Source organism: Lissotriton vulgaris, unplaced genomic scaffold (assembly GCF_964263255.1).
Source record: "Lissotriton vulgaris unplaced genomic scaffold, aLisVul1.2 SCAFFOLD_6555, whole genome shotgun sequence".
NCBI lineage: Eukaryota > Metazoa > Chordata > Amphibia > Caudata > Salamandridae > Lissotriton > Lissotriton vulgaris.
In genome coordinates this window covers 37,622-50,966 of record NW_028253193.1, presented here as the reverse complement: position 1 = coordinate 50,966, position 13,345 = coordinate 37,622, and the positions used below count along the sequence as shown (strand labels likewise).

The window sequence follows — 13,345 nt, the reverse complement described above, 5'->3', positions numbered from 1 at the left end:
CACGCTAAAAATTCAAAAAAGATATCTTCTTGTGGTAAAGGAGATGCAGGGGCTCAAAGGGACGTTTCTGGAACCATTTATTTAAACACTTGGCATGACGCGTTTCGGCGAAGCCTTTTTCAAATGCCTCCGGTGCTCTCGATTCCCTGGTATCTTTGTCGTTAGTTTTAGCTTTCAATTCAGTTTGATTTATTTCCCGCTCCTAAAGTAGGCTGGATCACACCTGTACCAAATTAATTACGAGTCCCTTCAGTTCATTCATTAGGTTGACACTGCAAATTCCAGCATGCAGTTAGTTCTTGGTCACACTGAATGTCCCGGTCAGCCAAGTCGTAGTTTGCTTGAGGTAAGCGGCTCACTGAATTTGGAGTCAGGCTGAGAATCATGGCGCTGTGCAGGGCAACAACCAGCTCCTGTCCCTCGCTCTCAACCAAACAGTCTTGTCGGGTACAGGCTCTGTGATGCATGTTAAAGTAACTGCATCCATCCATCCATGATGAACTGCCATTCGACAGCGAAGCTACTGCTGCAACGAGAAGCGTGGCGGTTCCGGGTGAGTACCAATGAACCCGTGAACCATTCTGGGAGGGTCCCCGCTGCGTGTCATTGGCAACACGCCAAAAATGCAAAAAATATATCTTCTTGTGGTAAAGGAGATGCAGGGGCTCAAAGGGACGTTTCTGGAACCGTTTATTTAAACACTTGGCATGACGCGTTTCGGCGAAGCCTTTTTCAAATGCCTCCGGTGCTCTCGATTCCCTGGTATCTTTGTTGTTAGTTTTAGCTTTCATTTCAGTTTGATTTGTTTCCCACTCCTAAAGTAGGCTGGATCACACCTGTACCAAATGTATTATATATAATCTCTGTTTGAGAATACAAGTATATTTATTGACCAGTTTCTACAACCGGAAGTCAAAAAACTACCTGCCTATATAAAAGACACAGGAGATTTCCTATCCAAAATATATGACGTCAAATGGAAGAAGGAATATGTGTTCATGACATTGGATGTCCAAGCTTTATATACAAGCATCAGACACAAGGATGGCCTCAACGCCATCAAACATTTTTTGGGGAAAAGACCTATAAGTCTGTTTGAACACACTCAAATGCTTCTGGCTATGACAGAATGGTGTCTTACGAACAACACATTCATGTTTGATAGGTTGCTCTACAAACAGGTGCAAGGTTCGGCCATGGGTACCTGCTTCTCCCCCAGCTATGCGAATCTACACATGGGCTGGTGGGAGGAGCAGATACTATGGGTACAGCACAGAGAAACTATGGAAAACAATGTGGTTGTGTACAACAGATTCATTGACGACATATTCATTTTGTGGGAGGGCAATGTGGAAAGTGCTGTGAAATTCACAGAAGAACTGAATGAGAATGTTCTAAATTTGAAGTTTACCTGTAACACGAGCACAGAAATTATACAATTTCTAGATATAGAGCTGTTTGTGAAACAGGAAAAAATCCAAACACGTACATACCGGAAACCAACTGCAGGTAATGGGATTCTGCATGCCCACAGTTTCCACCCCACCTCTCTCAAGCAATCGATACCTTATGCAGAATGCCTCAGGATGACACGTAATTGCAGCACAACTGAGGGTCTTGCCAATGCCAAAACTGATCTATTCACGCGACTCCAAAAAAGAGGGTACTCCCCAGAAACATGCAGGAAAGCAGAAGTAAAGTGTAATACCAAGAATAGAAAAGATCTAATATTCCCAGTGGCGAATGAAGCAGTCACACAAAGCCATGCCAGACAACCCCCTAGACTAATAACAGGCTACAACCGGTACCACTCGAACCTCCGTAAAATCTTAAAAAGGCACTGGCCATTGATACATAATGACCCTACCATAGGGAGTGAAGTAGGCGAGAGTCCACTGATATCCTTCAGAAAAGCCAAATCTATGCGCAATGCCCTGGTGGTTAATGCACCGGTTCTGAAGAAAAAGAAAAATTGGCTACAGTCCCAAAAGGGGTTTAAAAAGTGCATGAAATGCAAGGCCTGTATGCATGGCATCAATACCACTGAGGTCGAATTACCATTCAGGAGGAAGAAATACTCCTTAAGGGAACACTTCACATGCAAAACCGAGTTTGCTGTGTACGTACTGACGTGCCAGTGTGGCAAAAGGTATGTGGGATCTACTATTCATCCCGTGCATGTGAGAATTTTGCAACACCTGAGGGCGATTACAAACCTGGACCAGGCATACCCAGTTGCACGACACATTCATGAGTCCCATGAGGGCAAGGCGGATGGTCTAACATACTATGTTATAGACAGCATCCCCAAGAACCCAAGAGGTGGAAATCGAAAACTTGCGTTACGCCGCCTTGAGTCTAGATACATAATTCTATTGAACTCAAAGATCCCTTCAGGTTTGAATGCGGATGAGGCCCTTAGTGTCCACATTTAAACTAACACATCACAGCGTCCCGTCTGCCTCCTTTTCCTAAGTACCCGTGAACAACTGCATAATTTATTTTCACTGTAAATACACTGTGCACAGAAACATCACTATAGGTAATAGACATACACCAGTGCAGTGAACATCTCACACCACGCCACACACCAGGCAATCCCCGGCCGTCAGTGAACAGCGCTTGCAATATTAATTAACACTGACAGGTCCCCGCTCACAATCCCGAAATCAGCAGGTGCGCTGATCCACAAACATTAGTTTTACTGCATTGGGGTTAAGGGCCAAACAGGGCACGCACGCTACACTCGAGTACTTACTGAGTCAGGATAATAACAGGTGTAGTCAACCCCTCAGAGCGCACCAGAGGATCTGACATTTTTGAGATTACAGCGCAAGCCCAATCAGCAGGCTTATATGAGCAGACATGGCCACCGTGTATGTATGAACACAGGGGATTCGCTGACACATGGGCCTGACATACATAAAACATAATTGGTGTAAAGTGGGGTTTTGCAATGTTCGTTATCACAGTAATGTTATGCACAATGATCCACATTTTATAATTTAAGCACGAAGTATGTTGTGTAAAAATGCTGCTATCTTCTGTTATATGTGAATCAACAGTAACAGTAGAAAGACTATCCATGTTGGCTCAAAATGTGCAAGTCATATGTCAAGCAGCGTCATCACCTAGGGTGTAACCATGTAACTATAGCAACTGCTATTAGCATCAACTGAGACTACCCAATCAGTGATAATGTGCTTTTCTGTATATATAAGCATGAATGTCAGTATGCTATTGTTAGTGAACAAGGCGGCAGGAGTCCGTCGAAACGCGTCTGAGCAGAAACTGAATTAAGGAATAAATACGTTTGAACTGAAACTCACGGAGTCAGCGCCTTCTTTAATCAGAAGTTTGGTATGGTAAAAAAAAATATATATATATATATATATATATATATATATATATATCACATCCGTGCAATTCATAGTTTTTTTGAGTACATGTGAAGCATTTTATACATTTTATTTTTTAAGTGTAACCTATTGAAATTTAATTTTTGGGAAATTAGTATAGTATCTGAATGAATCCTGCTTGTATATTTATTAAGCAGCAGACCACTGTTCTGTACAACACCTCTATCCAACTGGAGTACTTTCTAATGTCTAATTATTAAGTGTTACCCAGATGGCTTAATGTATCAATCAATCAAAAAATGTGTAAAGTGCACTACATACCCACGAGGGTTTCAAGGCGCTGAAGGAAGTGGATTAAGGGGGTGCTGTTGCTACTGGTCGAACAGCCAGGTCTTGAGTTGTCTCCTGAAGGATAGAAGGTCTTCAGTTTGTCGTAGGATGAGGGGGAGGGTGTTCCAGGTCTTGGCGGCGCAGTGGGAGAAGGATTTGCCTCCGGCTGTGGTTTTACGGATGCTTTGGACGGTAGCCAGGGAGAGGTCTGCGGATCGTAGTTTCCTGTTAGGTACGTAGAAGGAGAGTCGGCTGTTGAGATAGGCTGGGCCGGTCTTGTGGAGTGGATCAGAAGCTTGAAGGAGATTCTTTTGTCGACAAGGAGCCAGTGTAGGTTCCTCAGGTGGGGGTGATGTGTTCGCGGCGCGGGACATCGAGGATCAGGCGTTCAGAGGCATTCTGGATTCTTTGCAGCCTGTTGATAAGCTTGGTCGGGGCTCCAGCGTAGAGGGTGTTTCAGTACAGTGTATCTCCCACACTATAATAGTGTAAACAACACTAAGGAGTTGTGTTGAATGACCTTGTGTGTCTGTAAGTTTGTCACTGTGATTGTTTCTTACTGTCTTCAACAGATAACTGTACAAAGTCATACTGGAATGAAAGATTTCTACTTTGCAAAAGTAAGTGCGTGTGTGTGGTGTAGGTGTGACTGTATTCCCATTCCAAAATGTTTGGGAAATGTGCTGGAGGAGCCTTTTAATAAGGTTTCAATTATTGTTTGTTTCACTGTATTAATAACTGTGGGGCATATTACCAAGCAATGGCGATAATTATCGCTATTGCTTGGTTAGAGACAAAAATTTACAGCTGAGCTGCTGCGATTTTTACCGCAAATAAACCTTGGTATTACCAAGGTTTATCGCAAATGCGATAAAAATCGCCGCAATGCATGAATATCGCTTAAAAGTCAGTGATATTCATGCATTACTGAGCTAATGCTCTTAGCCATGTTATCCACTTCCCATTGGATAACATGGCTAAGAACTGCTCAGGGCAGGTGTTAGCTATCTCCAAAAGTTGGTAATAGGAGATAGCGATGTGAGCGACTGTTTTCAGTCGCTAACATCTTGGCACGCCCACTTTGCATGTCATTAGTGATAAATATCACTGACATGCAAAGTGGGGCCCAAGATGGTCGCTATCTCCTACTAGCTGTCGCTAACTGGTGTTAGCGACAGCTAGGTAATAGAGAGATAATTTTATCTCTGCTTTCTTGGCTTTTAAAGCCAAAAAAGTGGAGATAAACCCCCTTGATAATATGCCCCTGTGATTTTTTGTCTTCACATTTTTCTATCGCTGCGCAGTATACACAATCTCCAAGGCAACTCAGCAACAGGGGCTTGCTTTTGTAAAAGTCTGAAACACATATATATAGACATATTTGAATGTATCATTGACACTAGTTGTTTAGTAATATGCTTTTAAGAGTTGTGTTTGTGTAATGATTTTTCAAGAAAACCTCTTTTAATTGGTCTTTTCTATTTTGCGCGGTGATATTGGCAGTCACTATGATGTCGCTAATTGCAAAGAGTGTGTATTTTTCACAAAGAGTAAAAGACATATATAGATATATTTTAGATATAGTTTGACTTTGGGTGTTTAGTAAACTATTGGTTTAACTTCTCTTTTTGTATTCATGTGTTGAAAAAATCACTTTTAAAATGTGTTCCCTGTAATCGCAGGTACACCAGACGTCTCAATAATATTGGTAGTCACGAAGAACACATGATTTTCACAAAGTTAAAATGACATTCATGGACATATTTTAGATATTATATGACGCTAGGTATTTACTGAAATAATGGTTTAACTTCTCTTTTTGCATTCATTTGTCTAAAAAATCACTTTTAAAATGTGTTCCCCACTTTCACGGCGATGCTGGACGTTGCAAATACTGCGTGAGCACCAAATAAAGAGATTTTATAGATTTACACAGTTTCATTATGGAAGGAAGTACACAACCATTTCTCCCTTCTTGAAATTTCCAGCTACTGTTTAGTTAATTATAGGAGCTCTCCCACACCTATAGTGGAAAAGTGTGCTTTTTGTTGCTATTTATAATGAAAATGGCATCACTAGAAATAGAGAAAGAGAAGCAATTGCTTGAAGTTGTTTAAGAGCAGAAAATCCCAGCTGCACAACAAGAGTCTTCTCAGGAAGTACCACCAATTAAAGAACAAAGCAGAGCTTAGGATCTCTTCCTAATTCCATCAGGTGAATTGAAGCCTGCAGCTAAATTGGTCAAGTGCAGCTTCTCAGCTAAATCGGTCAAGTGCAGCTTATGTTAGAAGACATTATCTTGGGGCAAAGCAAAGAAATATTCTTTTGGTACAACAAGTATGTTATACCACTTGAAAACATACCGGAAGAAGCAACTCAAAATTGCACAGAGTGTAAGAAAAGGAGAAGGATCATCAGCCTCCAGACCTCCAGCACCTGCTCCTGATGACAAAAGTATCAGTTGAAGTGGAGAGAATATGCAGTCAAATTTCACCAGATTTAAAGTGATTTGCTACCTTCTGCATGGACTGTGACACAATTGTAATAGCTGGGAAGCAGTCTGGGGAAGCAATCTTGCAGAGTGTGAAAAACCATACCTGTTGTTTTTTTTCCTTTAACGTTGCACCACTTGAACCACTGTTATTCTGTTAGTGGTCACAGTTATGTTGTTTTCCTTGCAGTTTTATTTTTGATAAAATACAATTAAAAATAAAACATGTTAGAAAATCAAAAAAAATCAAAAAAAGTTTTGGAAAAAGACAAAATTAATTGTTTTTTTCAGAACCCAATTTTCTGGTTTCTGACACTGCACTCGCAGGGCCGAGCACCAGCCAGGCTGCTGAGGAGGAGGAGGATGAAAACACCATAGTGCTTGGTATGGAGGGAGACCTGGTGATAGACTTTGAAGCACTGCACTCCCCACAAATGCCAAGCACACCCCCCTTGCAGTTCTCCCCAGAGAACTCCCCGACGAGGGACCTCCTTCCACCTACACCAGCTCCTGCCACGACCATGGCTGTGGCACCAGTTCAACCTGTCCTGGGAGCAGGGACTCAGGCCCCGGCCAGCACCACACCCCCACCAGTGGCACCCCAGCCCACTCAGCAGGCCGGCAGCAGCAGTACCCGGCGCCGTGCCATCCCCACCACTGCAGCACCAGCACCGGAGGGCAGTGTCTTCCTGGGCCTCGAAGGAAAGATGGTAAAGGTACAAAGGCTGCAGGCGAAATCCATGATGGCCTGCCAACGCCAGCTCCTGCAGCACAACCTGCAGATGGGGGAAATGGTAAAAGGATTCCAGGCCTTCGTGGATTCAAACAAGGAGGTAGCAGCAGGTTTAGGCAGGCTAACCACTGCCATAACCCAATTATGTGGCAGACTGGAGGAGCATGAGCTGGTGCGCAGGCGGGATGCCCGGGTGCAGAACCGCTCCATGAGCCGCCTTGCTGCGGCAACGGCACAACTCTGCCAGCGCAGTGCCAACATGGAGTGTAGCCTCACACAAAATACGGCAGAGATAACAAGGGGAATGGCCCGCATCACGACTGCAATGGAGGCCATGATCATCTCTAACACTGCCGCAAATCCTGCCCTGGACCTGGGGGATGCTGGGGACAGCAGCAGCCGCAGCAGCCCGGCCAGTGCTGCGTCAGAGCCACGCAGGAGCACCAGGCGCTCCGCAGATGCCGCTGGTCATTCTGAGGGGGCTGAGGGACACCCCAATGGGGCTGCCAAGCGGTCAAAGAAATAGCCTTGCAAGGGCGGGTGAGGCAACCTTGGACCTTGGACTTTTGTTTTCTTTGCCATTACACCTTTTTTTTGTTGCACATCAGTGCAGTAACTGTGTTGCAACAGTATTAAAAATTGTTTTTTCACAACAACCATTTAGCTGTCTTTGCATCTGTACTCACTCAGAAATAGTTTTCTGTAATCTCCTCACGTCTGTATCTGCCATCACTTGGCGTACACACCCCAGCTGGCTGTGTCAGTGGCACAGCTTCGTCGTCGTCATGGTCCTCGTAGTCAGACAACTCCACCTCAGTGCCCTTCTTCACCGCAAGGTTGTGTAACATTGCACATACAGCTATGATCTTGCAGCAGGTGATGGGGGTATACTGCCTTGCACCTCCACTCTTGTGCAGGCATCTGAATCTACTTTTCCAGATGCCAAAGGTCCGTTCGACAACATTCCTTGTGCGTATGTGGGCCCAGTTATACCTCCTTTGGCTGGGTGTGGAGGGGTTGAGGTAGGGGGTGAGTATGAATGAGCGGAGGGCATATGCACTGTCGCCTGGAAGAGAAAAGGGTAACATTACACACATGCATACATGTATTCCACCTAGCTACTGTGTGTTATGGGGGTCTGATGATGTGTCTCACCTAGGAGGTATCCTTCACCAAATTCGCCAGCCATCAGCCGTGCATAGATGCCGCTCTGTTGGAAAATATAGGAGTCATGGGTACTCCCTGGAAATTTTGCTACCAGGTCTGTGATGGTGCACTTCGCATTGCAGATCACCTGCACGTTGATGGTGTGTGTAGACTTCCGATTGCGGTATATGTATTCTGTGTCCGCTGGTGGGCAAATCGGAATGTGCGTGCCATCTATGCAACCAATGATTTGGGGAAATTGTGCCATCTGGTAGAAGTCAGCTTTAGTTTGTAGCAGTTCTGCGTGGGTTGCAGGGAAAGAGATGTATTGGTCCATCCTGTGTATCATGGCGTCAAGGAATGTGTGGAAGAACCTTGACAGGCTGCTCTGGCTCACCCCTCCTGCCGCTGCAACTCCACTTTGATAGCTGCCAGACGCTAGCAGGTGTAGGCTGCATAGCACCTGGACGTGTGCTGGGATGGCGTGTGCCCTTGGGGTGTGGTGATCCAAGAATGGTTTGAGATCCCTGATGAGCTCAAGTATGGTGTCAGAGTCCAGCCTGTATCTCTGTAGGATCTCTGCCTCTGTGAGCATGAACAGGGTTATCCTCTGTCTGTAGACCTGTTCATTTCTTAGCCATTCCCTCTGTCCTTCCTGCTGTAGCCGTAGCCGCCTCGCAATGACATAAAAAGCTGCCATCCTGCAAGTTGCAATGCATTTTGGGGCTGTTTATATGGGTTGGAGTTGGTTACCACCTGATTGTAATCCATGGTAAATACCGAGTGAATTCTACCGATTCTGAGCCGATTTCTGTGTTTCTGTGCCTCCCTACATCTCCCCATCTGTCGGAATCGGGGAATTTGCCGATCGGTGATTCATACGAATCGGTATGTTCTCCGATTCGGCTCATGTCCGATTCGGTCTATCTACCGATTCGGTACATGGACCGAATCGGCTTCATTCCGAATCGGTGTGTCTACCGAATCGGTACATGGGCCGATTCGGATAATTTCCGATTCGGTGTCACTACCGAATCGGTACATGGACCGAATCAGTTATTTTCCGATTCGGTGTCACTACCGACTCGGTACATGGACCGAATCGGTTATTTTCCGATTCGGTGTCACTACCGAATCGGTACATTGACCGAATCGTGTTTGCATCCGATTCGGTGTGTTACCGATTCGTTACATATCCGATTTTCGGTATGTACGTATCGGATTCTTTTCCATTCGGTACTCATTCCGAATCGGTTTTCACTCCGATTATGATTTTTTTTTATTCCCTACATCTCGATGGCTGTTTACCGATCGGTAAGGGCCAAAAATCGGTATTTTTGGCCGTTACCGATCGGTAACGGCCTACCTACATCGGGCCCTAAGCAGCTCAGCAATGCGCCTGAGAGAAGAGCCAGGTCTTCAGGGAGTGTCTAAAACTGAGGATGTTGTCATTCAGTTTCAGATAAGGGGGGAGAGAGTTCCAGAAGCCAGCTGCAAGATGATCAAAACAACTGCCTCCGAGACGCTTCCTCTTATAGGAGGGAACGATCAGAAGGGATTTGTGAATAGACCGGAGGTTGCGGGATGGAATGTATCTTTTAAACATATCTCTAATGAAAAGAGGGCCAGAGTCATGCAAAGACTTGAATAAAGTGCACCCATTTTTAAAAGCCACACGCTGCTCAACAGGCAGCCAGTGTAGCTGTTTCAGGCCAAGTCTAACAGACTGCCTTTTAGAGAGATTCAGAAGAAGTCTAGCTGCCTGATTCTGAACCAGCTGTAGTCGCTTTAACTCTCCAATTTGGAGCCAAAATAAAGGCTGTTAGAAAAATCTAATCTGGACAGAACCAGGGAGATGACAATCTGTGTGAGGGCAGCCGGAGAGAAGAAGCAGGCGATTTTCTTGATTTTCTTCACCTGGAAAAAGCTAGAAGATACAACTGCTCCTACTTGTTTTTTTAGGGAAAGGTCTTCACTGATAAAGATACCCAGGCTCTTAACCGAGGATGACTTAGAGGGAGGGGCTCCCATGCTAGAAGGCCAAAAACTGGGGTTCCAACTGAGTGCACTCTGTCCAGGCAAGACCAGTTCGGTCTTGCCTGGATTAAGTTTCAGATGATTGCAGTTCATCCAGCTCAAAATGTGGGACATGGTGTTTTGGAATTCTACCACAGAGTCCTTGGTGTTCAAAGGAAAAATGAGCTGCAAATCATCTGCATAGTTGAAGATGGTAACTTTGGCTTTTCTAAGGGAGTACAGAAGGGGACGTAAATACAAATTAAAAAGCAAAGGTGATAACGAAGAACCCTGAGGAACTCCGCAGGTGGTAGGTATAGTAGGGGCAGTAAAGGGACCCAATCTAACAGATTGAGTACGGCCTGTAATGAATGAGCGAATCCAGCTCAGCGTAGGGCCCCTGAGACCTGCCTGCTCGACACGGTCGACCAAGATGGTATAGTCGACCGTGTCGAACGCGGCAGAGAGATCCAATAGCACCAAAGCCTGATGGATCCCTTCGTCCGCATTCCGCCTCAAAGTATTCTGCACCGAGAGGATGACTGCCTCAGTGGAATGGCATGGACGAAAGCCAGCCTGATCAGGTGCAAGATACTCTGATTCTTCCAAAAATTTGGAGATGCTGTTACAGACATGAGCCTCCAGAAGTTTGGCACAGTAAGGCAGCAAGGATATGGGCCTATAATTTTGCGGATCTAGCGGGTTGGCTCCTACTTTTTTTTTTTGAGTGCATGACTGGTGCATGGATGTAAGAATGAGTGCATGAGGGGTGCATGGATGATGAATGAGTGCATTATAGGTGTATGCATGGTTGAATGAGTCTATAAGTGATGCATAGATGATTGAATGAGCAGTACATGGATTAGTTAATGCCTGTATTAGAAGTACATAAGTGATTGAATGAGTGTATTAGTGATGCATAGATTATCAAATGAGTGTATATTGGTGTATAGATGATTGAATGAGTGCATGAAAGGGGAATGTGTACGAAGGTGGAATCTTACTGCATGGTTGCCCCCACTTTTTGCCTGGTGTTTAGATGGTTTTTGACTTAGTTTGGCTGGGATCCCTGCTAATCAGGGCCTCAGCCTATCTGCTTTCCTCTTTAAAGTGATTCCATGAACATTAGGTACACTCCAGATTGGTTACTGGGTTACCCTTGTGAGTCCCTAGTATATGGTACCTTATGTACTAAGGGCATAGATACCCAAGAGGTCTACCAGGGGTTGAAGCATGTATTATGCCACCCCTGGGAAGCCTTACAAAATTGCACCACAGGTCTGCTACTGCAGCCTGGGTAAGGTGGTGCATGCACCCTTTACTAAGATGTAGGTTACCTATATCTACCTTTATCACTGACACATATAAACCTATAAGTCACTCCATGGCAGGCCTTATCCATCCTGAAGGCAGAGTGCTTGGTTTTGTGTGAGAGGGTGCCCATGCATGAGCATGACCCCTCTGCACCTTTCAGAATCTATTCTCTGTAGCTGTTCTATGATGCAGCCAGACCATATACTCCTAAGTGCATTATAACCTCGCGGGAAATGCTAACTTTGGAATGGCTGCCTGGAAACATGTTGTGATTGATGTCAAACACTTTGGAATCCTACCCCCGCCAGACCTGGCGGCGGGGGTAGAATTCCAACCTTCTTGAGGGAGAAAACATGTACACACTAACCTAAACTGTAATAGAAAAGAGCCCCAGCATCACAAAATGGATGCTACAGCCACAGACACGAGTCTGACCTCCTGCTGCTGGACGAAACTCCAGCAGGGGAGGCCTGGACAATAGGTTTCCTGTCACAGGGAGGTGTAACCACTTCCCAGACAGGCTTTAGTTTTTGGGGCTGGGTATGTGCATTCAGAGAATGCTTTTCAGACAGTGCTGGGGCACACTTGGTGTCCCTGTGCATACCCCAGTTCAAACCGGTTGCAGGGGCGCTCAGTCCCTGCTCTGGCGTGAAACTGGACAAAGGGAAAGGGGTGTAGCCACCCCCTCTCTGGATCCTCCCATAGGTGGGTCCCCAGAGTATGTCCAACCCCCTAACTTAGTATAAGTATGGGACCCCAGTCCTTAGGACTTCAGATTACACCTGGACAAAACTCTGCAACAGATATTCTGGAACTTCAACATTCTACATCGACTAGAAGATGGCAGAATCTCCCTTAGGGTCAAGGAGTGACTCCCCTGTTCAAACAGGCACCAAAGAAGAATCTTGCTGGTCTGCATTTGCAAGGCTCCCGCTGGATCCCACTGGATTTGAAACTCAGGACACAGACTTCCACACTTCTCAGAGCCCGACACAAGATCCCAGTAAAGCAGATACCCACAGCCCTCATGAGTGATGTGTGACCGGAACTCCTGGACACCATGCATATTTGGTAGTGCATCGACTTCCCGAGCTTTCCTGAAGTTTTGCATTGGGCTACTTGTAGTCCAAGCCCCAAGCACCATCTGCACCGAAGATTGTGGGCCTACACTCCACGAGTGTTCCGTCAGCCTGCTTCTAGCATTTCTGCTTGAGGCCCCTTTGCGATCCCTGGTCCGTTGATTGGTTGGTCCCCACGAAAGTAACTCATCTGTTTCTTGGGCTTCCCTGGTTGCTCTAGACATACCCTGACTCCTCTCCAAAGGGTGAATACCTCAGACCTTGCTGGTCTGCACTGAAGCCGATCTCTGCTTTCTGCGTGGATTGCTGTTGCCAAGGCTTTTTGGGTCCCATTCGGAATCCACCACCGCAGCACTTAACATCCTTCATGGGACAGCTTGAATCCAGCTCTTGGTGGTCGTCGACGCCTCCTGGTCCTCGTCGTGTCTGAAGAGTCAAGCTTCACCTTCTTCACCTGCAAGCACCCGACATCGGTTGGCATCTTCTCATCGCCTTCCCGGTCACTGACAAGTAACAATAAGAACAAAGAGGAGCCCCTTAAAACCAAAGGATTAGGGTACTATACAATAGGAAAAGGGAAATATCCCTTGGATGTGATAACAAACTTCCATATACCATTCATTTATGCCTTATAATCCAGTTGGTGTATATTCACCCTTCATACACACCCGCACATTCAAGAGAAATGTGCCATATATCTCCCAAAAAGAGACATTATTCATCAAGGTTACAAAAGTATAAATCGATTTATTAATTAAAAAGATCAAATGTTACTAAAAATAATAGTTAAAACCAGGGACAAACCCTGAACTTAACAGACACCAAGTATCTTAATATCAAATCAACAATACATACATAGGCTTAAATGTACAATCAC

At 45.3% G+C, this 13,345-nt stretch overlaps 1 protein-coding gene across 1 annotated transcript; it reads left to right on the top strand.

Moving 5' to 3' along the window:
* Positions 1-6,614: 6,614 nt before the first annotated feature.
* LOC147661125 (uncharacterized) lies at positions 6,615-7,439 on the top strand. The gene has a single exon (XM_086951311.1). It carries the CDS (start codon positions 6,615-6,617, stop codon positions 7,437-7,439), a length of 825 nt encoding a protein of 274 aa, XP_086807437.1.
* Positions 7,440-13,345: the final 5,906 nt, after the last annotated feature.

Excerpts from the sequence above, each read along its gene's own strand:
- LOC147661125 (XM_086951311.1), top strand. The coding sequence starts at position 6,615 with ATGCCAAGCACACCCCCCTTGCAGTTCTCCCCAGAGAACTCCCCGACG.